This window comes from Podarcis muralis, chromosome 14, assembly GCF_964188315.1.
Source record: "Podarcis muralis chromosome 14, rPodMur119.hap1.1, whole genome shotgun sequence".
Taxonomy (NCBI): Eukaryota; Metazoa; Chordata; class Lepidosauria; order Squamata; family Lacertidae; genus Podarcis; species Podarcis muralis.
In genome coordinates this window covers 9,947,312-9,973,879 of record NC_135668.1, presented here as the reverse complement: position 1 = coordinate 9,973,879, position 26,568 = coordinate 9,947,312, and the positions used below count along the sequence as shown (strand labels likewise).

At 43.8% G+C, this 26,568-nt stretch overlaps 1 protein-coding gene across 8 annotated transcripts in view; it reads left to right on the top strand.

The window, feature by feature from the left end:
- The first annotated feature begins 2,378 nt into the window (after positions 1 to 2,378).
- Positions 2,379 to 26,568, top strand: part of CPEB1 (cytoplasmic polyadenylation element binding protein 1) — a 56,141-nt gene continuing 31,951 nt past the window's right edge. For 2 of the 8 annotated variants that reach the window (XM_028706473.2, XM_028706470.2), the window contains exons 1-3: positions 2,382 to 2,580; positions 6,475 to 6,649; positions 14,002 to 14,190. In XM_028706473.2, the coding sequence (XP_028562306.1) occupies positions 2,563 to 2,580; positions 6,475 to 6,649; positions 14,002 to 14,190 (382 nt within the window). In that variant the 5' untranslated portion in view covers positions 2,382 to 2,562. Of the gene's footprint in view, positions 2,581 to 2,603; positions 2,676 to 2,858; positions 2,966 to 6,474; positions 6,650 to 13,433; positions 13,726 to 14,001; positions 14,191 to 26,568 lie in introns of those variants that run through there. The other 6 variants (XM_028706474.2, XM_028706472.2, XM_028706471.2 and 3 more) reach the window with 6 other exon arrangements.

Below are 26,568 nucleotides of genomic sequence, written 5' to 3'. Positions count from 1 at the left end.
CGGCTAGCATTCTCCTTTCCCTTCCTCCCCCACAACAAACACTCTGTGAAGTGAGTGGGGCTGAGAGACTTCAAAGAAGTGTGACTAGCCCAAGGTCACCCAGCAGCTGCATGTGGAGGAGCGGAGACACGAACCCGGTTCCCCAGATTATGAGTCTACCGCTCTTAACCGCTACACCACACAGTGCAGCTCAGCAGAACAGGGCGTTTGCCCATTTATGCTGAACAACTACAGTAGTTTTCTCTTTAATAAGCTCTCTGTGCCTAGTGGTATAGCACAGGCTTTGCATGTAGATGGTTTTAGGCTTAGTTCTCACCAAGTTAAAAAGGGGGGGGGGGTAGGTAGCAGGTAAAGTGCAAGACCTCTGCCTGAGACTCTAGGTTGCTACTGCCAGCGTTGTATTAGTTGGAGTTGCCATGGTTTTGGGGAGAGGACTTCCAGAGACACCCGGCTTTTAGGCTGCAAGCTGATTTACTACTGTATGCAGTTATATTAAAACTGCAAAATAATAAACTCCCCCAAAGTCTAGCAAATTATGGAATTAACCGTGCCAACTTTCCATTACACCCCTTGATGGTTAACTGGTTTATAAGTGTTTTTTAACCATTGATGCCATAGGAGCCAGCTCCTAGGGGCCAAGGTCCCTTTGCCCCCCCACAATAAAAATGTTGAGGGGGCCTCCCTCCCTAAAAGTTAATGGGCATTGCCATTCAAATGGTGTGTGTGTGTACCGCATCATGTGATCGATTGTGCAGAGTGGGGCTTATCTGGCCACTCCTAATATTTTATTCAAGGCAGCTGATAGATGCTAAGAACACCTCCAAAAAATACACTTCCAATTTTATGGCATACCATGTGCCATAAAAATGGAGATGGGAGAAAAAATATCAGATGAGAGATCCCGAGGTTTGCCATACTTTTCAGCCGAAATCACAATGCCCTTGAACAATATACAGGATGAGGCCCATCTTTTATCGCCCACCAACAGAAGCAGGGGGGCCATCTTGAATAAAATATTGAGGGGTGTGCGCAAATAAACCCCACCCTGCATAACTGATCACATGATACAACACACATGATACAACACACACAAACAATTTGATTGGCAATGCCCATCAACTTTGCAGAGGCCCTGGCCCCCTCAAACATTTTATTTATCGGCCCTCAGCAGTTGGCTCCTATGAACAGAGGTGTGTGTGGATTGTGAGGTTGGGTGTTCACACTACACAAAGGAGACGGAAGGAGCACTTCTTCAACACACAACACACGCTTCCACATAGCCTCCAACTTGGATGGCATCAGAAGGGCATTAGATATATTGCTGGAGGAGGAGGAAGCCAATGGAGGAGGGGGAGATGGTTTGCCTCTGGTTACTGGTTGCTTGGGGGGGGGGGGGGAGATGGGATAAAGGGGAAGCGTCCTGTTACTCTGATGTCCCTTGCAGCCCTTTTTTTCTAAAAAAAATATGTTTGGGTTACTTTCATTTTGACTCAAGAAAATCACAATTTTATAGTTGAAATCGGGAAAACTAAATACAGTAAATGGACATCAGGGGTAGCAACAGAACTGTCGATTCACCGTGCTAGAGAATAAACTAATTTTTTAAAGAATTTTAGTTTCTTCTCCCGTTAGATTCACAAAACGTTTAGGGGTATGCGTACTCCTGCGCCCCCCCCCCCCGAAAAAAGCACTGGTCCCGTGTTTTTCCCAGAGGGATCTAGCTGGCTATTGGGAGGACGCCACAGCTGTGGTCTCTGCATGCAGGGGCTTCCTCATATTAATAAAATTATTATTATCTGTATGCTACCAATCTGACTGGGTTGCCCCAGCCACTCTGGGCAGGTGCCAACAAAATTATAGTAAAAACACCACCACACACAGATGTCTTTTTTAAAAACCATAGTTGTTTTATCTGTTTGGCTTGGGAGGGCTCTTGGCAAGGCGTTTTAAGGTTTTTTTACAGCGCAGCCTCTACTCAGAGGTAAGGCCTACTGAATCCAGCGGGTCTTGCTCCCAAATCAGCGAGGTGCGCGTCCTCAGCTGTTGCAAATTTGTCGTGCAAACCGCCTTGCACCGGGTGGGGAGGCCGACAGCGGCAGAATAAAGCACATATGCATGCATTGCTTTTTTTTCCAAATAAACAGGATAGCTTGATAGCTTTGGTGCATTTCTATGGCTGGCGTTGCGCAGTTAAAAATAAATCTAATTGAAGCTTTTGCGTGGCCATTCGAGCGTGCAAAAGTATACGTGAGGCACGGAGGCAAACGGCTGATTAATTAGCCAGCCTCCTGTGCTGAAAACTACTCCCTTCTGGCGGGCAGGGAGCGTTTGCAAACTCCTGCACGCGAGGGTGGGGCAGACCCGGCGACGCTTCGCCCGACCCCCTGGGGAAGCAAGTGCACGCGCGGGACTTTGCTTCTCCCTGTTTTTAACGACGACCCCCTAATTAGCGCCTTTTCCTCCGCCCCGTGGAGGAGGAGGAGGGGAGCCACGTGCGGACGCGCAGGTATAAGTTTCCCGCGTGCAGCGCTCGCGCGGGGTTTCCGAGCGGGTTGCCTTGGGATGGCTTTTACGGTCCCGGTGAGTCCGAGGCTGGACCGAGACAGGAGCGGGGGAAAGGAGGAGGGCGAAGCAACGGCGAGAGGCTCTAAGCGGGGATTGCAAAAAACCCCTCGGTGACCGCGTCGGGTGGGCAGAGAGCTGCGGGGGGCCCCCAAGGGCTTTGCAGCGGAGGAGGACGCGGCCTCGTCGCCTGCCTAGGAAGGGGGTGGCCGCGCCGGGTCTGGCTTCCCCAGCGTTCTCACGTGCTCGAGCCGCGCGTGGCTTCTGGCTCTCCGCCCCCCCCCCCGAGTGCAGGTGTTTCGTTTCGGTTTGGGAGTCGCCCAGAGCTAGTCGCCCTGGGGACCCTTAGCGGGGCGCGGCGGCGGCGTTCACACGACCTTCCGCGTGAATATTGATTATTATCGTAAGCAAATAAAAGGGCCGTATAGAGGGGAACGCATAGGAGCGGCAACACTCGCTCTCGTCTCCGCTCCCCTACTTCGGTTTGTGTATTAATGGGCTTTGCTTTCTAAGAAGCGAAGTTGCTCTTAATTCCGATGAACATGGGCGTGGAGTTTCCTCCCTTTTTCCTTGTGCGCATCCGTGCCTGTCTGCATTTCCCCCGTTGGTTTCGTTTTCCTCTAGCTGGCTCTCCGCTTCTCTTGCCCCACCCGCTTTTCTGTTTCCCAAACCCCCAGCCGTCCCCCCCCCCTTTAGGCTACAATCCTAGCCCCAGTTACCTAGGAGTAAGCCCCATTTAATTCAGCAGGACTTACTTCTGAGTAGGTATCGCTAGGCGCACGCTACTAGATTGCAAACCTGTGTACAAATGACTGGGAATACGGGCCATTGAACTCGGTGGGACCCCCCCCCCCCGCCCTTTAGGCTACAATCCTAACCCCAGTTACCTAGGAGTAAGCCCCATTTAATTCAGCAGGACTTACTTCTGAGTAGGTATCGCTAGGCGCACGCTACTAGATTGCAAACCTGTGTACAAATGACTGGGAATGCGGGCCATTGAACTCGTTGGGAGTCGAGTAGAAAGTCTTCGCACGTGCAATAAATTGCACATCTTTCCTCCCCATTTTCTGCTGCTTTCGCTACAAAAGTTTTTAAACAGCAAAATGATAAAAATGGTGGTATTGCTTGTATGGGTTAAGAAAAAGCGGTGCCGGGACTCAACATGAACGCTTCCTTTGTATATAATTATAATTGTAATAGGGCTCACCTGAGGGGCGCCGGAGCTGAGCTCTTGTGAATTCCTGCCGAAAAAAAGCCCTGGTTCTGACCCACTAACTGAAATCTGCTGGGCTTTTCAGTTATTTTATCCTGTGTTTTGTGGGGGGGGGGCGTGCTTTCCTTCGAAGTGCTTTTCTACCCAACGCTCACAATTTCAGTTTGCACCATGGTGGAAAAAATACATTTTCTGCTAGTAGAGAAATAATAAGTTATTTGGAGGTGAGTTAGTGGACGCTGACTAGAAATTCTGAGATAGCTCAAACTTCCCCGCAGAGAGAAGGGACTTCTAAAGCACGTTTGAGGCACGTGCTTTGCCTCAAAGGATTCTGGGCAGTGTAGTTTTAGGGTTGTTGGAAATTTTAACTGGAGAGGATACTTGAATTGATAGTGCGTAAATAAATTGCTTGTGTACTGCATATGAAACTTAATAAGAATGTACCACTGTACAAGTTTCTTTTTTAAAAGGCTGGATAGCTTAACTGATTTTGTATTTCATTGTTGGCCCTAAACTTAAGGAACAGGGGTGGTGGAGTCAGGAATAATACTTGCTAGATAGTGTTATCCTCAGTCAATTGCCTGAAACTCAGTGGTATTCATTAGCTGTTGACTCTAGAAGGGCTGTCTGTGGTGTGTTCTCTGATAGTACAGATATTTTACGGACTGTGCTGTGTTCAGGTTTTTTTCCTTGCTGGTGGTTGTGCTGCTTGCTTGATTACCACACAGTAGCTGCAGCTGTGTGTTCTAGGAGAAGCTGGAATTCAACATTGCTGAGTCCTGATTTCATTAAGCATTCTAGTCCTCATGGTGCAGAAAGCTTTGGAGACTCAAGCACAGAGTCTCAGAAGTTAAGAAACCGTTGCAAGAGTTACAGGGTGCGAGTTTAGATCTGCAGCCACTGCTTTATTAATATGCTGCACTTTAAGCAGTCAAACCCCAATCCCCATGTCTCCAGGTCTGTTCTTGGCAATATCTGAAAAAATACATTTGTGTGCCTGTGTTGGTGTGTGGAGGATGCAGCCTTGAGCAGGCATAGTTGGTGGAGTAGAGGACACTGGGATCATTTGATTAATGGTATGAAAAGACTACATTGACAGGAAGCGAAAATGACCCTAGCTCTGAATCACCCACTCACACAAACTTGGAAATGCTAACTTGAGAGTATGCTAAGTATTTGGTTTATTACCATTGTGTGGCTCAAATAGTTTGATTCCAAAGCTGTTGCGGCTGACTCCTTAAGCACATTTTGAAAGCTTTCAGTTAAAATTTGTTGCTTGTAGCATCACTTTCATTATGCCGTTCCAAGGTGGGTAATCTATTTCAACCCAAGCATTACATACCCCTTGAGGGGGGTGGGACAGGCCTAGTGGCAGGCAGAGCTGGAGGCAAAGCAAAGGTTAAGAGCCAGCGTGGTGTAGTGATTAAGAGTGGTAGACTCATAATTTGGTGAACCGGTTTCATGTCTCCGCTCCTCCACATGCAGCTGCTGGGTGACCTTGGGCCAGTCACACTTCTTTGAAGTCTCTCAGCCCCACTCACATCACAGAGCGTTTGTTGTGGGGGAGGAAGGGAAAGGAGAATGTTAGCCGCTTTGAGACTCCTTCAGGTAGTGATAAAGCGGGATATCAAATCCAAACTCTTCTTAAGAATCCTGCCTTTGTACAGTAGGCTATTTTCCAGCCATAGAAAAGTCAAAAGATGCCTTTCTGTGTTCACACCTCTCTATTCAGGCAGGCAAGAGGCAGGGTGGCAGTTCAAGGATAACCTTTGTCAGACAAAAGCACTTGAGGATGTTGTGTGAAGCTGGTGACTGGTACAGGGCAGAGAGTCCTGGAGCTTGTCTGCAGCGGAGTTTTATTGTGTGTTTGCAGTTGTTTGTGTTTCCATTTAAATTGCATAGTCCCCATGGTGTTACTCTTAAACAACAGTCTCAATGCCTTTCCACTGTAACAGCCTCACACCTAGATTTTTCCGTAACAAGGGATAACTCAGTACAGTACAGGGATAATCTTATAAATTGGGCTCCAGTTCTCTCCATTTAGGCTTGCAGATTGTTTCAGTGTTTTGGGGTGGGGTGGATCTATTGTCACATTTTGGTACTTCCTATTTCCACACTTAGTACTTCCTCAATGCTCTCATTCCTTTTCCAGCCATTCTGGTACCTATTTCCTGCGCATTCCTTAATGGAGCAATATTTCCCTCCCCTTGATCCCAGACACCTGTACCAAAACCAGAAAACTGCACAAGCAAACCAAATTCAAAAATTCTGCCTTGGATATTGCACATTCTGGCCCTTGAATTTGTACAAAACCAGAAAACTGCAAAAATGTATGCTGAGAATTTACAGTTGCCTGTGTGCTTTTGTGCAGTTCCTGGGTAGAGATTAAAAGAAGGAATTGAGGTATGTATACAGCTATCTTTATTCCTGCACTGTCCGTACTTAATTGGCATAGAATCAACACACCAAAAGCCAGGGGCAACACACAAAAGGGAGCATCTACTATTATGAATGGGAAAGACCACAAAGTTGCTCCTTGTACACTACTCTTTCCCCTCCATTCAAATTACACCAGAGTAGTCCAAATGTGAACAAGCACGCAATGACCAAATGGAGAGGCATGGAGGACTGCATTCAGGCTCTCTGACCTAAGGTCCCCCTCCCTTCTGTGGTGCTAATATGGTCGCTTTTGTTTCCAGAAGGACAGTACTGGAAGGACCATAAAAGATTGCTGGGACAACTGTGACGTTCCAGCTTTGACCACGTGCAGCAACGCAAAGATTTTCCGACAAATAAACGGCATGCTGGGGAACTCACTTGACTTCAAGGGAGTCTGCACAACACCCATTGCAAAAGAAAGAGATCTGTTATCAGGTGACTTAATGAGTTGATTATAATATTTTAAAATATGGGGTGTGTTAGTCTGCAGGCTTCTATGGAGTTGTAATATTTACAGTCAATGTGTGAGTTTCCTTGATGGTTTAAATAGCTAGCAAATAAGTTGGTAGCAAGGTGTGCGATCTGGAGGAACAGCTGGCAGAGTCAGATGAGGATTATATTCCTGATACTGTGGGTAAACTTCAAGTTCCCAAGCACACCTGTTCCCTACTTTCTGCCGCATGACCAGACCCATTCCATAGGTAAAGACTGTTGTATTAAAACACAAGCCAAAGTGCACCATCACTAAAATAAAACAAATGCTACTACCCAATGCTTCTAAATGGTTAAAAATTGGCCCTGTCTGATGAGGTTGGAAAGCACACATTTGTTTTCATTTTGTGCTCGTAATGAGCAGTGCAAAAAATAAATCAGAATTGCAGGCATAAATAGTTTTTGTAAAATTAGAAAAGCTTCAGTTTACATTGTAGTTGTGTAGCCGAAGTGCTCTTTTTCTTGAATGTGCCAGTATAACAGGCAAGTCGGTGTTAAATTAGTTGTAAATTAGTCCTTAAATCTACAGGTAGCTAATCCAAAGACAGTGAGCAAGCCTTTGAAAATGATCTGAGTCTTGTTCTGCAGCCTTGAGGATTTGGATGCAGGAAACAGCCAGGGATTTATAAATCTCCCGAAGCTCAAGCCCAAAGTTGATAATAGTATTTAGAGAGAAACAAAATGCTCCACAAGTAGTTAAATATATGTAAGCTGTACCCTGGGTGCTTATTTAGCTAAAATCCCCCATCTTCGTTGTATAAGTAAAGCAATTAGCAATTAAGTTATTTTTCATAGATAACTATGATCTCTACCTGCATTATGTTTGGAGAAAATGGAGGCAGTGGACCTTCTTGGGTCCACACGTTAGATAATACATATCCAGAAGGCTGTGAATTATCCATAGCAAATCCTGTTTTAGGACACAGATAATGGACTGTGTGCTGTTTAGGTCCTTTTGATTTGGCGATTATTTGCATTTAATCTGCACGCAAGTACCAGGCCACTTCAACAGGTGGGTGGGGAAGCCCACCTGTTCATTAGCTGATGTCACTGCAATGCCAGGTGAACTGTTTTCTTTCCCCAAGTTTATATATACTACTTCTGCTGTACGCCGGCTCCCTCGGCCAGTAAAGCGAGATGAGCACCGCAACCCCAGAGTCGTTCGCGACTGGACCTAACGGTCAGGGGTCCCTTTACCTTTACCTTCTGCCCAGGTGGGTTGAAATCAAACCATGCTGGCAAAGGAAATGTTTCCTTGTAGGGCTTGCTTTTGGTGCCCATGAGATGATTGATGCTGACAGCAAGCCCTTCCTCTGGCAGGGATTGGCTGCATATGGGTTTCTGATCAGGAATTCTGTAATGCAGTAGGATCCCAGTAAGCTTATTGGAACTTAACAGCAACACTCACTCACCAAGGATCAATTTAGAGAGTACTTAGAGTTCATGGTTGTTTCTTTTTAGTCACGGCTTTCCCTGCTCCACACTTGATGTAACACATGATTTCAGGTGTGCATGGTTTGGGGGTGGGGGGAGAAAGCCTGCCTTGGTGACCAGATTAGGATGCCTTCTAATATGCTTTTTTGTTTTTTCACCCTTTTTTTGCAGCTCTGGGCTCCTGTGGGAAGAAGGGTGGGATATAAACTTAAAATAAATAATAATTTGGCCCATGGGCCAAAGGTTCTTCACTGCTGCAGAACAGAACAAAAAACCCACCTAGAGAGTATAGATGAATTCTTTCCAGCACTCAAGGCCCTACCTTTTCAGAGCATTATTACGTATCAGATGTTATGGGGCTGTATGGATTTGTTGTTGGGTCAGCCTTAACCTTGAAACATGTAGCTATAATGTGGGAATGATGTCTTCTAACTAATGTTGGTGGTATTATGCGCACATAGAACTGTAGCCCCCCACCATGCAGGTGGTAAATTCCCTTATCACACACCCACAGTAGTAATTTGCGTGCAGTTTTTTGACCTTGAGAAGTTAAGCTTTAAAGTGCATTCGTCCGAAAATGCTGTTCCTGGGTCAGTAAAACTGTTGATGGAGCCTTAAATCTCTGCCCGTAGCCATCTCCAGACCCTTTTGATGAAAGTTAAATTCAGATTGTGCAATCCAGACCTGGGCTAACAAGGTCTTTTGAATATTTTAAGAGGATTACTTCTTGGGAGGTTGAACAACAGCTTTGCAGGAGCTGAGCCTTCTTTCATAAAATGAAGCATTTGACTGGTTCTGCTCAGGCGGCATCTCATCAAGCATGTGGGCATGACTTGGTGAAATTTATTGGCTGCATCTACCCACTGTTTCCAGTCATACTAATTGCTAATCCCAGTGGCACTGCCTTCTCTGCCATGAGCCTCTGAAGGATTTATAACCTGGCATCATTCTCATAGCAATATCACTTGATCTCCTGCAGACACCTGGGGAATACCATCTGCTCCTGTTGATGTAAATGCTTATAGGACTATTCAGCCTGCAATCTGAAAATCGTAGAAGTGGGCGGGGGTTGCTTCCAAAGCTCATACCAGGTTAATTTCTAAGAGCCTCTCCCCTAGATCTTGACTCCTTTAAAGAGACCATCGTGTTTTAGGCTGAAAATGAGCATGGCAAATGGACATCTCAGCCCACAAACAGCCACTAAGCAACCATGGGATATCACAAAAACATAGTTTTAAAGTTACAAGAAGAAGCCTGGTTTCCTGTAGACTGGCATGCTGTCCTCCCTTCATCCTTCTGTGGTACAGTGGTACCTCGGGTTACATAGGCTTCAGGTTACAGACTCCGCTAACCCAGAAATAGTGCTTCAGGTTAAGAACTTTGCTTCAGGATGAGAACAGAAATTGTGCTCCAGCAGCGCGGCAGCAGCAGGAGGCCCCATTAGGTAAAGTGGTGCTCCAGGTTAAGAACAGATTCAGGTTAAGAACGGACCTCCGGAACAAATTAAGTACTTAACCCGAGGTACCACTGTACTGCACAGGAATCATAGAATTGGAAGGGCTTGAACCCACAACCCTGAAATTAAAATTCTCATGCTCTACCAACAGCAGCTTGTTTTAGAATAATTGGTTTGCTGTGTTTTGAATAACTGATGTTTGTCCAGGTTTTCATAACTATGGACAGTGGAAAACATAGACCTTTTGGGAAGTGCTCAAACATAAAATAGCAGTCGCAGGGAACCAGGCAGAGGGCCTTCTCGGTAGTGGCACCCACCCTGTGGAACGCCCTCCCATCAGATGTCAAAGAAATAAACAACTATCTGACGTTTAGAAGACATCTGAAGGCAGCCCTGTTTAGGGAAGTTTTTAATGCCTGATGTTTTAATGTATTTTTAATCTTTTATTGAAAGTTGCCCAGAGTGGCTGGGGAAACCCAGCCAGATGGGCGGGGTTTAAGTAATAAATTATGATTATGATTATGATTATTACCTGTGCAAATGCCTAGGTCTGTCCTCCATCCCTTGGTGGAACATGCTGATTCCTTTGTAAGTGGAAAAACAAGGTGGCCCTTATGATGCCCAAAGTAAATATGAAGTTTTAGGGTGAGTTCTGGGTTTAGAAAAAGTCATAGAATCTCAATTCAGTAGCTTTACCTAGCTGATTGAGATGTTCCCTCGGAGAATGAAGATTGGGCTTTATTCTCCAAGGGAATAAGCTGGCACTTGTAAAAAAGATTTAAGTTTTACTCCTTTCTGAGAATAGTATTAATGTTTAACAGGATTTCAGATTAAAGGGATATTATTCCCGCAAAGGAGATCATGTTGAGTGAACATTCACAAATATGCTTTGTGCCTCTGCATTTTAAGGAAATGGTTGTTCTTGAGAGTATAGCTCTAGAATAGGCTTGTATTCCACACTTGCAGTGTAGCAGTTATGTGCAGACATAGTTCAAAAGGTTCCTGCATGAAACCACCTAGTCTGTGGAATATACTGAACTCAGTGGGTCTTTGAGCAGACATGCATAGGATTGCCCTGTAAGGCTATTAACACAAAGCATGTTTCATGTGGACATAACCTGGGTTGTAGGAGATGGCAGAGTTTAAAGTTTGCACAACAAAGGAATCCAACACAGTTGTGAAACAGCTGTGCAGTCCATTGCACAGCCATCTTTGGTAGTGCATGTTATTTTTCCTTGTGCAACGACATTCTGCCAGTGCAGCAAATCTACCGCTTAGTGACTTTAATTTAGCAGTAGATTTGTTACAACCCCAAGAGTTGCAAGTGATAAAATCGGGACTACTGTGAACTGTGATATCGGTGCAAGTTTGCATCAGTACTTTGCAGTTGGCATAATTCTGCTACCACGAGAAAGTTGGAAAGCCATGTGAGGGCACCCAAGCCCTGCCTTTCACTCTTTCCCCAGGAATAGTATAAATTTTATTCAGCATTCCCTCTGGCTCTGAGACTTCAGACATTGCCCACACATTCAAGAATATCTTGGCAACCATGAGACTGCTGCTTTCTTGCTAAAAACTGAAACTCCTAGGAAACAGTTTTGTGCTGCTGTGGTGTTCTGTGGGTTTTTCCCCTGTGCCTGCATGGACCTGCAGCAAACACACTACTAAGTCTATTCTGCAATTTTTAGGTAATTACCAGTTTCACTCTCAAACTTGGAGCCTTACACTGAAGTTCCATCATGGACACAAATTCTCCAAGTCATGTTGAATGCTGGTCAGTCCAGTGCAAAGTGTGCACTATTTGTGGCATCCTAATACAGCCACAAATGATTTTTTTTTTAAAATTATACAGACTGTGAGCGGATTCAGATGTTGTTCTGAGCACATTCACCTCTGGACTGTGCTTTGGTGAAATCACACAACTAAATACTGCCCACCAGCGTGTGGGGACTTTATACGATCTGCCCTTCCCAAGCAATTTTCTCATTTTAAACATTGCTGTTGCAGCATATAGTTTATTAGGCATATTCTAAACATAGATAACAAGGAATTGTGTTCCCCTTTCTCCCTTCTATAAGAAATATATCAACCGATATTGCCTATCAAATGCCACTTGGTGCAGATTTTTTAAATATTGTATTTAGACCTCTGCTGTGTCTAATAGAGAATCCTTAATCAGTGTTTTGTGTTTGCAAGAAGCACTCTAAAGGCATGTACAATTCAGCCACTCAACTGATCCAAGCCCCCCCCCCCCAAATGTTTTGATAAAATCTCTACCCAGCTAGCATGCATGTTTAAGTTATAGCTTTTTATAAAATCCCATGAGTTCCAGAATAGGACTTCCTAGCCTAAATTTGCATTCACCTCTATCCCAAAACTTTCAGAGCACACTCTTTTAAAAAAAAATGTAAATAATATGCAATCTGATCCATTTAGAGTAACATCTCTCCAATTTAATCTTAGCCAACAAATGACAACCTAAATTGCAAGGTTTTAAATATTCTATCAGTTTTTAAAAAAAAAAATCTGAGGGGGAAGAGAAAAGAATTCCACAGCTGTGGGAGACCAACAAAAAAACACAGGACTATTCTAAACTTAATGTAATCAGTTATCAATAGCTAACAAAGTTTTCATGAATAGTTAACTATAAATGTCAGGAATATTGGGATCCAGCAACCTTTGGTTTTCATTTAGCATCCTAAGGGCAACTCCAACTGTTGCAAATTTCATTTACAATAAAACTCAAAACAAGTGTAATACAGCTTAATTTTTCCGAACATGAGTTGTGGTTATGATGCAAGGCAGCGAATGCCTTACCCCTAAATTGGAGGGGTCGTTTTGTGTGTAGAGATTCTTGCTGGGATGGAGAATAAGGATTTTATCAGGTGATAATGCATAAAATGCAAGCTGCCTACTACATAAGTGTGGTGTTGACTTCATGTAATACTTGGCCATGAAAAATGATAGATTGGTTGGTTTGCTGATAACTGATTGTCTCCCCCTCACCCCCCCCCAAAAAAACAACCCCTGGATGATTTCATCAAGAAGCTAATTTTGCATCCTCAAAGATCCTCCTCCTTATTCTGTACTAAAAATATGGCTGCTTTGTAACTCCCTTTTAGGGTTTCAAGCAGCATGTCTGGTCTTAAGTTGAGAATGAAACTGCCATTTCTTAGCAATTCCAGAGGTTGGCACAGGTAGCTGTGCTCTTTGGTGTTCCAGCGGTTAAATCTCAGGTGGGTGGCAGTGTGAGCAGGATGTTACTGCTGGAACACCTTATGACTAGAGCTTCAAAGGAGACAAGGTTCTCTGGTCTGGCTCCCACCCTGTTCTGCATTATGCTGGAATTTGGAGACTTGCAAAACATAACTGCGTTTTCCTCCTACACCCCTGTGCCATTTATTTTGGAGATACATTTTTTTTTTTAGATGGGAAAGCAGTGTAGTGACAGGTTATGCTTTGGGTGTGGCTGTCCCCCCCCTTCCAAAATAGTTTTTTTAAATATTAAGGCAGGGGGATGCTGACTTTAACCTTAGCACTGTTTAAACGTCAGGCTCTGTTACCACTACCCCTTAAGTGTGCATGCACCTCCCAACGCGTAGCTCAGAATCTTTCTTTTATTTGAAGGTTACCCATAGCGGTAAACAATGCAGAGACTGTGAGGGCTCGCGGCAGCCAAGTTTAAAGCAAACAGACGATGCTAGCAGAATTGTGAAGCTTTGCATTTTGCTGCTTCCAGGGCTTGCGCCAGCAGCTGGAAACATTCCAGGACGAAAGGGTTTTTTGGGGGTTGTGGGTGGGGAGGCGGGGCCAGGGGAGCTGGATAGCACCAAGCCAACAGTGTGATCTCTCTCTCTCTCTCTCACTCACTCACATACACACACTCTCTCTGCCGCTGTGCTGCTGCCTCTGCTGCTCTGCTTTAACTGAGGGGGATGGCTGCTGCCTCCAGCCACCTCCCCGCTCAGAGCTAAGCTACAGCTCCCTGTTTAACTGTGTCCGCTGGCCTCGCCTCTTCTCTCCTCCTGCATGCTGCCTCGGCTCCCATGGGCAGGCTTGCTCTCCACCTCTATCATGTAAGCGAAGATGTGGCTATATTGCATGGCCGTGTGACGTCTCTGGCAGAACGGTAAGCATCAGCAGAGCCTGGTCACATGCCGGCCCAGTCACTAGTGCCGGCGGGATAGGAGGGTGGACGTGGGTCTGGGCGCAGGCCATCTGGTGCTCTGCTCCTCTCCTCCCTGCCACCCCTCCATGTCATCACTATCTGTAGGAATAATAGCTGCTGAATATCGTGAGATCTGGTTTGGGCTTCTCCCTCTGAAAAACTCCTAAACTCCCGAGCTCGTGCGTGAGTGTATTTTTTATTTGTGTGTGTTTTTCTTTCTTCCCCCTGTCTGAGCAGACTTCCAGGACTCCAAGGGAGTGGCAGCAAGCAGAATGCTCTTCCCACCTTCTGTGCAGGAAGGTCCGCGTGGCCTCCCAGACACCACTGACCTGTGCCTTGGGCTGCAGTCTCTCAGCCAGCCAGGGTGGGACAGGCCATGGAGCTCCCAGGATCCGGATGCTGCAGCCCAGCCTAGCCTGCAGTCTGGTGAGTGACTCTGCTGACGCACAGCAACAGTTGCCGGATTGCCTTTTTTTGCAGCTTTGTCACCAGGAGATGTTCCTGGCATAACGGCAGGTTCTGATTACTCCCGACAGCTTCCTTCTTAACATTATTATTGTTATTGTTTTACTAAGGCACCCATTCCCTCAAGAGTAATATTGGGGCGCTAAGTGAGACCTTTTGGGGAAGGGAAACTGTAGCTGCCCCCCTCCCCAATTAATAGGGAGCGATAAGTTTCTAAACCTGATACTGCATTGAGAATGCAATGGTAAATATTGGGCGGGGGGCAGTAGTAGTGTTTTCTGTGATGCTCCTGTAGAGCCAGCTGGTTGGAGGACTTAAGTTGTGCTCCCCAAAGTGGCTTCGAATCGTGGGCTGTTGTAATATTTTAGGCTGTTGCAACGTGGGTAGGTGATGACGGTAAGGAGTTTAATTGTATTTATTTAGACTGTTGTTGTTTTTTACTGTGCTTTTCAACCCACCAGAAGTTCCCACAGCAATTGAAACTGCCCCCTGCAGGGGGGTGTAGAAAGAAATGAAAGGAGCCTCATTCAGGCTCATTAGCAGATGCCCAAATCTTGACTCTGGGCAGTGGGTGGTAGCTCTTCCTGGGTCAAGGGCCTGTGAGAGGTGCCTCTATTCCTATTGTGAGATTACGGATCTGTATCTACCAGGTTAGGATAGTATCTCTGTTTGGATGTGACTGCACTAAACTCTCACATTCCATTATCCTTTTGAAGTTTTCCTTCATGGGGGAGCCAAGGATTTGCACCTGTTTCTTTGAGTGTTGTCCTCTCCTACTGCAGAGTTTCTGTGATTTGCCAGCCTGTGATGAGTCAGGAAGATGAAACTTTGGAGAAGCCAAGCTAAGTAAAAGAAACCCAAAATAGTCTAGTCACTGCCCTCTGAAAACTATTCTGCTTTTGCTCAGCTGGCAAAGTTTACAATGATACTCAGTACAGTTCTTTGAGAATGTGCGTTGTATTGGCTTTTGCAGAAGAAACCAAAACGTATTTTTATCCTGTTAAAGCCTTGGGAACTACCACTGGCTTTTGACGGGTGGCAGGACAAATCAGTATGATGTTTCGGCAGTATTTTTGCTGGTCCAGTCAGGCTGTTGTAAATGCTTTTGGCATCAGCATCTTAAATAGCTTCTGAGCGCTTCTGCAAACTTCTAGCAAGACTGGCTTAAGGAAAGGCTTGTATGCCTCTCCTGCTCATGTAATTGGGGTGGGTGGGGAACAGGTGGGTGTTCCCAGGAAGTGGGACGGGTGGGCTTGAAACCACATGCAGAAGGCCCATTTATGTTATTGCAAAAGTTGCCTGTCAGAGAAGTACTTTAATTGCTTCACTGTTTTCATTTTGGGCTGTGCTCATTTTGGCAACAGATGTGTTGCATTAATACAACTACGGTAGTTTCTGTAGGAAAACTAATGCAGGGCTGCATTAGTGGGAGATGTTGGATGCTCAGAGGACATCTGCCCTACCAAACTGATTCCCAAAGAGCCCTGTAAATGCAGCCATTAACTCTGCTGGGCATATATTGTGCTTTTAACATGCTTGCTTGTATTGCAATAGAATAATGGCCGCAGTGGGCTGGGGCAAGAGCTTGGTGCAGACATCTTAAGGTGGGGCAGTATTGGCACTTGCTCAACTGTAGCCATCTGTAAAAACTGTGTGTGCCACTTTGACAGTCTGCAGGGCAGGTGGGGACTGTGGTGATTAAGGAAATGAAGTGGTCTGCTGGATGTACCCAATGTCCCATTAAAAGTGCATATAATACAAGCCAGGGAGGCGATGTGCGAAGGGGTAACATATCAGTAAGGATTTCCAGACAGTGTGCATGTGATCATGAAGGCCACAAAGAGGCTCAGCATTAACCAGACATGCCTAGGCAACTACCTGAACAAAGCGTGCTCCGTAACTTATTTCTGTACTGTAGACCTGCTGCACTAGACTCCATTGTATTGCAGCAATATATGACTACAGTACTTCTTAACTGCACTGCAACCAGCTGTAAGATACTGCTGCAAAAATAACTTCCCCCAGATGGGAGCCCCGATAAGCAAAGTAAATCCCGCTTGAGTCTCTTTACAGTAATGCAAAACTTGCCCAAATTCTGTCCGTGGCAGAAGTCTGCTCTGATACCCCCAGTTTGCCCTGACCACAAAAGTTAAGATTTCACCAACCTAGATAACTGTTTCCATTGACTATGAGCGTGCAATTTAGAGGCATTCTTGCAATGCAGAACGATCCCATTGGCATTGAGAGCATATTTATGAGACATAGGGCAGAAATAGCATTGCATATGGGCCCAAGCACCAGTTCAATCTGGGCATCATGTGTTGTACATGTGGGCACAGTAAATTAACTGTGCATTGTTCCCTGAAATGTACAGCCCAGCTTTGTGACTCCTTCTCTACTCCCATCCCTAAGGCCAGGAGATGTTCTGCATAGGTCTGTTAGGAGTACTACCAACGAGCTGTGTATATAACCTGTTAAATAAATCCGTTAAGTTAACCAGTGTCAATGTAGGGCCTGAATTTGTAGCTAAGGTTCAACAGACAATATGCATAGCAAGAGATTTTCAGACCATACCCAATGTGAGAAAAGTCATATTAGAAATAGGACGAGTGGCAACACCCACACATCTATTAACCCACCTAGAGGGCAGGGATTGTATAACATTCAGGGTGTTCTGTGTGTGTATAAGCACTTATTTTTCTAAAAAAGCAGCTAGTCCCACATTTCATCCAACGATAAGCAATAATTACATAAACAGTCCATAATAAAAAGGGGGGGGGGAATTGAAATCTACATAGAGTTGGTAAAGCATGAGACTCTTAATCTCTGTGTTGTGGGTTCGAGTCCCATGTTGGGTGAAAGATTCCTGCACTGCAGGGGGTTGGACTAGATGATCCTCGTTGTGCCTTCCAACTCTACAATTCTGTGAAATGGAGCATTAGCCGATAAAGAAGGGCATTGGATATTTTGAGAATCTTTCAGCAAAAGGGGACAGGTACTCTGGTGGGAAGGCTGACAGCAGGCCCAAGTTGGCAATATTGTGTGCCTTTTGGTGCATGCAGCTACATTAACTCCTCTGCAAAAACTGAACTATGGGTGTGTTGTCGTCTCGTGGTCATAAGTCAGCTCTGAATCACATACCACTTCGATTCTCAATCCAAGCACAGAATTGTGCTTGAGCTGGGTGGCCTCCCCACCACCACCTTAAGCAAAAAAGAAGTGTTGGAAGTGGCTGAACAGCAAGGAAGCAGCAGTGGGTGTCTCCGTTCCCATGCAAAACTCTGCCATTGCATGTTCACTGTTCTAACCTCCCATGCCCCTTATTGATTGATCTGCTTTGCAATGACTCTGCAGAGCCAGAGGAACAGCAGAAGAGAGCTGATTTTGCCTATGTATGGAAAAGCCTATTTTGGAGAAGGAGTTCAAAATTAAAAACTGTCAAACATAGGAACAACATAGGAAGCGACTTTATACTGAGTCATACTGTTGGTCCACGCAGTTTAGTATTCTCTGCATGGGCTGGCATTGGTTCTCCAGGGTTCCAGACAGGTTTTTAAAAAGCAAGTAGCAATGTAGATGGCCTTCCCAAGTGCATCATTCAGCAAAGGAAGAAATCTCCTTGAGTTCACTGCTTTAGTATGCGAAGACTGGATGCTTTGTCGAGAGTCAGATTTCCAGCAGGCAGATTTCCTTCGCCATGTCTTGGTGCAGCAGCTGGCATCTTGGCGAAGTGCTGGACACCAGGACTGCAGCATTGACCAGACTTGTCTCAAGGCCCCAGCCTGTAGGTTGGGAGGGACAAGCCCTGCCAAGTACCAGGCTATGCTGTTGGTTCTGAACAGTTTAGAAGCTTCTGTAATGACTCAGCTGTACAAACCTACAGGGAGCTGGCTGAAAGTGCAAAAAGTTCGCAATCATGCTAAAAATACTATTGCTGATCTGCACTCTTGAAGTGCCAGTGTTTGACTACTGATGAGTTCTGAATCCAAGCATGTACTTACTGCTGTGATTCCTTTAAATCGGCATGCAGCTCCTCTGTGACTCGCTCTCACCATCCAGAGTGGTAAAGGCTGTGTGATCTGTAGCTTTATTATGCATTGCTTACAGCGGTGCTGCTTTCATTGAAGTATATAGTCCACAGCCTTCTATTTCACCAGGTAAGGAAAGTGATTCCTCTGTTGCAGATTTGTCAGCTGGGTTCTGTGACCACCTTTCTTTGGTATATTTAGTTGCAGGGAATGGCACACAGTAAAGGGATGTCTGACCATTAAGTCCAGTCGCGGACGACTCTGGGGTTGTGGCGCTCATTTCACTTTACTGGCCGAGGGAGCTGGCGTTGGTCTGCAGACAGCTTCCGGGTCATGTGGCCAGCATGGCTAAGCCGCTTCTGGCAAACCAGAGCAGTGCACGGAAACACCGTTTACCTTCCCGCCAGAGTAGTACCTATTTATCTGCTTGCACTTTTTGGCATGATTTTGAACTGCTAGGTTGGCAGGAGCAGGGACCGAGCAACGGGAGCTCACCCTATCGTGGGGATTCGAACCGCCGACCTTCTGATCAGCAAGCCCTAGGCACTGTGGTTTAGACCACAGCGCCACCTGCGTCCTGGAACTGTACTGAACTGTACTGGAAGCCTATGGTTTAAATCAATGTTTCCCAAACTTTGTTCTCTAGCTGTTGTTGGACTGCAATTCCCATCATCCCTGACCACTGGTCTTGCTAGCTAGGGGTGATGGGAGTTGTAGTCCAAAAACAGCTGGAGACCCAAGTTTGGGAAACACTGGTTTAAGCAGTTAATGTAGTTGGGGCATCTTGGTTGTAGTGGAGAGGCCATGGCTGTAGAGTGTCAAGTACTACCGCCTCTTGGGAGCTAGGGCAGGGACCACTAGGACTTGGCCACTGGTTGAAAGTTTGATAGGAGATGAAGCAACTTTCCCAGCCAACCCTCCAGAGTTTGACTGAAGTGGTCTGAGAGCAAATTCTCAAGAGGTTGCAGACATTTGCATTGCAGTTAAGACAAGATAGCAAAGAAGAAAGGCAGCAATGCTGGCAAGGGCTAGCCAGAATACAGTAGGAAAGGAAAGCAAGTTGCTGAGCCAACAGTTGAGTTAACCGCCCCAGCCCCTGGCAACTGTACGGAGCAGTAGCTCACTGGTGTAGAGCACATGCATTGCATATAGAAGTTTTCTAGGTTTAATCCCAGCCATACCCAGTTAGAACTGGGAAAGAAGTCTTGTCTATAACTTTACCAGGCCATTGCCAAGTAAGAGTAGATAATACTGACCTAGGGGGATAAATGGTCTGGCTCAGGTAAGAGCTACTACATTCAATGTAGTATCATACCAGTCATGGTTCCCTCCAAAGAAACATGGGCACTGTTGGGTCTTGTAACAGCTCTGGGCAGTTCCCAGGATTCTTTGAGGGAAGTCATGACTGTACCAGAGGTATATGAGTGCTTTAAGTGTATAGCATGGATGTGACATCGGCATAAGACAAAGTCTGCCAGAATAGGAATGGGCAGCTGGGTATACAGAAGATCCAGCCGGCCAGTTTTGGGAGAGGGATGCTGACACCATCCCCTCTTACTCCAATATACTAAGAATATTTCCTAATTTGGCAACTTGTATTCTACTTGCCGTTCATTTCTGAGCTCAAGGATACCTTATTGGTATGGCAACAGTGGTCCACAACTTCTCCAATTTCCCTGCATTCTGCATCATGGTAATGCAATGTCTGCAGCCACATCGTGTGTAAAGGTCACAGAAACGCACAATTTCAGTTGGAGCAACAATGGGAGAAAGCGGTTCAAACCCAGAAATAGAAAATGGTCTGCCTAAAACGAGTAATACAATTTCTCAGTGTCGTTGGGAATGGGAATCTTGTTGAAAGAAGTACTCCAGCCTTGCAATGCTTTAGCATAACAGCATCACTAGAAGTGCGAAGTACCTCCTTTAGATTGCTGCAGCACCTACCATTTAAAAGTTATTTTTATTTATGAGTGGTTTCTAGGTCTCGGAATTGGGTTGTTTACCTGTCCTGGGTGACAGTTTGGTGGGCTCAGACCCAAATCCATTGCTGTCACTAGAAGTCCTGGTGACAATTTGTGGCTCATTAGCAGCTTTGCTTGGCACACCAACTACAACTGTTCCTGGACAAGGAAGTAAGGATAAGCTTGTGACTAGATTACTGTAATATGCTGTAGGTGAGCATATTATCCTTGCACCTTATCCAGAAGCTACAAGTTGCTGAACTATGATAAATCCAGCATCTCTTTGGTTTTGCCAGTTTATGAGAAGCAGGCAAAAAACAATAAAAACAGAAACAATCAGTGGTAGAGTAAAACAAATCGTGTTGTTCCAAACATAGACCTTCTTATGCGGCGTAAGACCCTCATACTTACGGGACTGCTTCTCCTGGTAGGTCCTGCAGAGGACCCTAAGGTCCATGAATAATAATAGCTTAAAGGTCCCAGGCCCTAAGGAAGCCAGACTATCCTCCACCAGAGCCAGGGCTTTTTCAGTGACGGCTCCGACCTGGTGGAATGCTCTGTCCCACAAGACTAGGGCCCTGCAGGACTTGATCTCCTTCCACAGGGCCTGTAAGACAGAGCTATTCCGCCTGGCCTTCAATTTGAATTAGCCTGATCCTCTATTCCCTTTTCCCTTTACTCTTCTATGAAGAAACCCTTTCTGGGACCCCACATTTAAATTCTTCCCTGGTTTCCTTGCTGGCCCTAGTAGAACCAACTTGGCCAGTTAGCCTTGGTGATAGTTTGATGTCTACTGACTGGGTCCCCGTCCCCCCCAACAAAATGACCCCTGAATTTTTGAATTTTATTGATATTGATGCTGCATTTTATGTTGTATTTTACGCTGTTTTTAAGTCGCATTTTAATCAATGCTTCATATTTGTTGTTAGCCGCCCTGAGCCCAGTTTTTAAACCTGGAAGGTGTGGGGTATAAATAAAAATAATAATAAATATTATTATTATTCCCACCCCCACGTGCTTTAGAAGATGGAGGAATCTGAAATAAGTAAGAAGCAAGAGGAGTTGGAGGTTGTGTTGTGCAAAAACCTTGGCCACCATGTTGCAGGAGGAATACAATCTGTGCTGTCATCACTTGTATTTCTGCCTTTGACATGCATCCAAACAATTTGCAGCAGCATGAATTTGGGTGTTAACAATATTATGTTTCTCTGTACTTTTTCCACTCCTGAGTCCTTTGAGGCCTAGTCAAGAGGTCAGAAACAGGTCCACTTAACTATGCCAGCAAAAGGGAGGCCACAGCAAAGAAGGTATCAGATCCTCTTGTGACAACGGCAGTGCCCTCCAAGAGGCCAGAGTGCATCTTGCTCTTGCATTTGAGAATTCTGTGCGCGCGCTCTCTCTTTTTAGCCTATCAGAAAAAATAAAGAACAAACCAAAACAGGAATTTGTTTCGAAATGGGAGGTCTTCAAAGTTTATATGCAAAATAATTACAGCAGTTTAAACTCTGTCGCAGCATTTGAATAATTTCAGTAGTAGCTTTAAGAAAGATATGAGATCTAAGATAAATTAAGAATTAGTCAATCTATGATAAAAGTGTATACTGGCAACAAGTAACGCATAATTGAAACTGGGAATAGACGGGAGGTCGGGTCTACAGTCCAAAGACCATTATTTGCTTTATAATCTTGTAATTAATACTATGTTTATCTCTCTTTTCATTTGTATTTTTGTTTTTTGTCTTTTGGTGTATCAAAAAAACCCCACCATTCTGTCTTTAAAGTTTTGTTCATCAGTCTAAAATACAGTGGTGCCCCGCAAGACGAAATTAATTCGTTCCGCAATTTTTGTCGTCTAGCGAATTTTTCGTCTTGCGAAGCACGAAATCCCATAGGAATGCATTGAAAATCAATTAATGCGTTCCTATGGTCAAAAAAAGTCCAAACAAAGCCAAATTTGGTACAACAACAGTTTATTAACTGCTCTTTAAAGTCACACATACTGTAAAGAGCAGTTCAAAAATTGAAGGGAAAATAAATTAACTTTATAAACAAAACATGTCTTTGTTTTTAGACAAAGAAAACAAAGTCGCGAGACGTTTTCGTCTTGCGAAGCAAGCCCATAGGGGAAATTCGTCTTGCGAGGCAAATCGAAAACGGAAAAACCTTTCGTCTAGCGAGTTTTTTTTTTTTTTATAATAAATTTTTATTAGTTTTCCATAAGTAAAGAAAAAACATAGCAAAAACATAAACATAAACAAACACAAAATCGACTTCCCCATACCACCCCTTTTCTGCATTCTTGTTTCAAGATTTTTCAGCAACCCTCTGATAATAGGCTTGATTATCTTTCATATATTTAGCTTCAATTAGTTATTAATACAACTGTAGTTCTTTATCTCTTATAACTCTGAGCCCCTAATTTTCCAAATTACAACAGTTTTTGAGATAAACTTTAAATTTGTTCCAGTCTTCATCCACCGCCTCTTTCCCCCGGTCTCGAATTCTGCCAGTCATCTCTGCCAGTCCCATATAGTCAATCACCTTCGTCTGCCATTCTTCCAACGTGGGTAAATCTTGCGTCTTCCAATACTTTGCTAGAAGAATTCTTGCTGCTGTAGTGGCATACATAAAAAATGTCCTATCCTTCTTTGGCACCATTTGACCCACCATACCCAAGAGAAAGGCCTCTGGTTTTTTAACAAACGTTCTCTTCAGAACTTTTTTTATTTCATTATAGATCATTTCCCAGAAAGCCTTAATCTTCGGGCAGGTCCACCAAAGGTGATAGAAAGTTCCCTCCGTTTCATTACACTTCCAACACTTGTTGTTGGGCAAATGATAGATCTTTGCTAACTTAGCAGGAGTCATGTACCACCTGTAGATCATTTTCATAATGTTTTCTCTTAAGGCATTACATGCCGTAAATTTAACACCAGTGGTCCATAACTGCTCCCAGTCAGCAAGCTCAATGTCATGCCCAATATCCTGTGCCCATTTAATCATACTAGATTTCACCATTTCGTCTTGAGTATTCCATTTCAACAGCAAGTTGTACATTCTTGACAAGTTTTTAGTATTGGGTTCTAACAGTTCTGTTTCTAGTTTTGACTTCTCCACTTGGAAGCCTTTCTTTCTGTCCTGTTTGAATACTTCATTTATCTGTCGATAATGTAACCAATCTCTCACCTTAAACTTCAGTTTCTCAAAACTCTGCAATTTTACATTTTCACCATCTTGTTCTATAATTTCACAATATTTAGGCCAATTAGAACCCATATTCAATTTTTTCACCTCTTTTGCTTCCATTGGTGACAACCACCTGGGGGTTCTATTTTCAAACAAATCTTTATACCTTATCCAGACATTATACAGAGCTTTCCTCACCATATGGCTCTTAAAACCTTTATGCAATTTTACCTTGTCATACCATATATATGCATGCCAACCAAATCTGTTATCAAATCCTTCAAGATCCAAAATGTCTGTATTCTCGAGGAGCAGCCAATCTTTCAACCAGCAAAAGGCTGCTGATTCATAGTAAAGTCTTAAGTCCGGCAGGGCAAAACCCCCTCTATCTTTCGCATCTGTTAATGTCTTAAATTTTATTCTTGGCTTTTTGCCCTGCCAAACAAATTTCGATATGTCTTTCTGCCACCTCTTGAAACAGTCCATCTTGTCTATTATTTGTAATGTCTGAAACAGAAATAACATTCTAGGCAATACATTCATTTTGATAACAGCAATTCTGCCTAACAAGGAAAGTTTCAGCCTTGACCATATGTCTAAGTCTTTCTTAACTTCTGTCCAACATTTATCATAATTGTCTTTAAAAAGATTCACATTTTTCGCTGTCAAATTCACCCCCAAGTACTTCACTTTTTTTGCTATCTCCAGACCTGTTTCATTCTGGAATGTCTCTTTTTCTTCATTTGTTAGATTTTTCTCCAAGACTTTAGTTTTTTGTTTGTTCAATTTAAATCCTGCAACTTGACCAAATGTCTCAATCAGTTCTAAAACTCTTTTTGTACTAGTGATTGGCTGCTGCAAAGTCAAAACTAGGTCATCTGCAAATGCCCTTAATTTATACTCTCTCACTCCGACCTGAATTCCTTTAACCAACTGGTCCTTTCTAATCATATTTAGCAAAACCTCCAGGACCAGTATAAAAAGTAGGGGGGAAATAGGGCATCCCTGTCGTGTTCCTTTCTCTATAGCTATCTCTTCCGTTACCACATTATTCACAATTAGCTTTGCCTTCTGCTCAGAGTAAATTGCACCTATACCATTTTCAAAACCTTGGCCTACCCCCATCCCTTGGAGATTCTTTTTCATAAAACTCCAACAAATATTGTCAAAGGCTTTCTCCGCGTCCACAAAAATCAAAGCCGCTTTTCTGTTAATGTTCATTTCCAACAGTTCCACAATGTCTATTATGTTCCTCACATTGTCAGACATGTGTCTTCCCGGGAGAAAGCCAGTTTGATCCTTATGAATCTCACCTGTCAATACTTTCTTCAATCTTTTTGCTAAAATGTCTGCAAAAATTTTGTAATCCACATTTAATAATGATATCGGGCGGTAGTTCTTAACCTGGTTCTTTTCAGTCTCTGTCTTTGGTATAAGTGAGATAAAGGCCTCTTTCCACGTTTCAGGTGCCCTTTTCCCCTCCAATATTTCATTGCAAACTTCTTTCAGTGGTTGCACTAAACATTCTCTCAAAGCTTTATAATATCTAGCCGTCAGTCCATCTGGTCCTGGAGACTTTCCCAGCTGTGCCTTTTGAATGGCCTCCTCTATTTCTTGTTCTGTTATTTTCTCATTCAAAATCAACTTGCCCTGTTCTGAAATTTTCGGTAGTCCATGATTTTTAAGAAATTCTTCTATTTCTTGTTCGTTTACTGGCCCTTGTGTGTATAATTTCCTAAAAAAACTTTGAAAACAATTACTTATCTCATTTGGCTTATGAATATTCTTTCCCTCTATCTCCAAACAAGTAACTGTATTCAATTTTTGCCTCTTTTTCAATTGCCATGCAAGGAGCTTCCCACACTTGTCTGCAGACTCAAAAGTCCTTTGTCTCATTTGTTTAATTTTCCATTCTATCTCTTGATTTGTCAGTTCCATATATTGCGTCTGATAATATTTTATCTCTCTCAAAATTTCTTGAGACTTTGGTTTTGACCTCAGTTTCTTTTCTCCTTCCTTCATTTTTTCTAAAATTCTTTCTTTCCTTTCATTTTGCTTTTTCCTCTTGATTGAATTCTGTTGTATCAGGAAGCCTCTCATCACGGCTTTACTCGCGTCCCAAATTGTTCTTTTTTCAACATCTGTTCTCAAATTTATCTCAAAGTAATCTTTCAATGTCTTTAGGGCCTTTTTACAGAATTGTTCATCTCTAAATAAGGAGTCATTCATTCTCCATCTAAAGGATCCAGTTGTTGTCATTTTCATTTCCATCTTTACGGCATTATGGTCGGAGCAGGTTTTTGGGCAGATTTCTACCTTTTTAATCTTTGTAGCCATCACACTGGATACCCAGATTTGGTCAATTCTCGTCCATGTCATTTTAGATTCTGAGAAAAAAGTTCCCTCTCTCTCGAGAGGATTCTTTGTTCTCCAAATGTCAATCAAGTCCATATTTTCCGTCATCTCGAAGAAAGTCTTTGGTAGTCTTCCTTCTTTAGATATTGTCTGTCTTTGTGCCTTGTCCATATTTGTAGAAACCACTCCGTTCATGTCCCCCATCATTATTATTTTGCAGTCGAGATGGTCTAGTAAAGTCTCATGCAACTTCTTAAAAAATTCTGCCTTCCCATCATTTGGTGCATATATTCCAATTATCAAATATTTTTCCCCCTGGATCTGTACTTCAATTGCCAGGTATCTTCCTTCTTCATCCTTAAATTTTAATTTTGGGTCCAATTTTTCTTTTGCATAAATCACTACTCCTCTCTTTTTTACTTTATCGGAAGATATAAATTCTTGTCCCAATCTTTTGTTCACCAACAATTTCCTGTGTGCTCTAGTTATATGAGTTTCCTGTAGACATATCAGATCCAGTTGTTCCCTTTTCAAAATGTGGAAAACCTGTCGTTTTTTTCTGGGATGGTTCAAACCGTTGCAATTCCAGCTTAGAAGTTGCAGAGACATTTTGTTTGTTAGATGTTTGATCCTCCGACTGCTCCAAGTTTTTCTTCCTCTTCAGTTGGCGGTTGTGGTAGTCCAAATGATAGATTTGCAATGTCCGTTAGCCCTCCTCCTTCTGGTGTTAATCCTTGTCCTTCTTTTGCCGGGTCCACCGTACCTTTCTGTAGGTCCTCTAGGTTTCTCTCCAAAAAGTACTCTTTCTC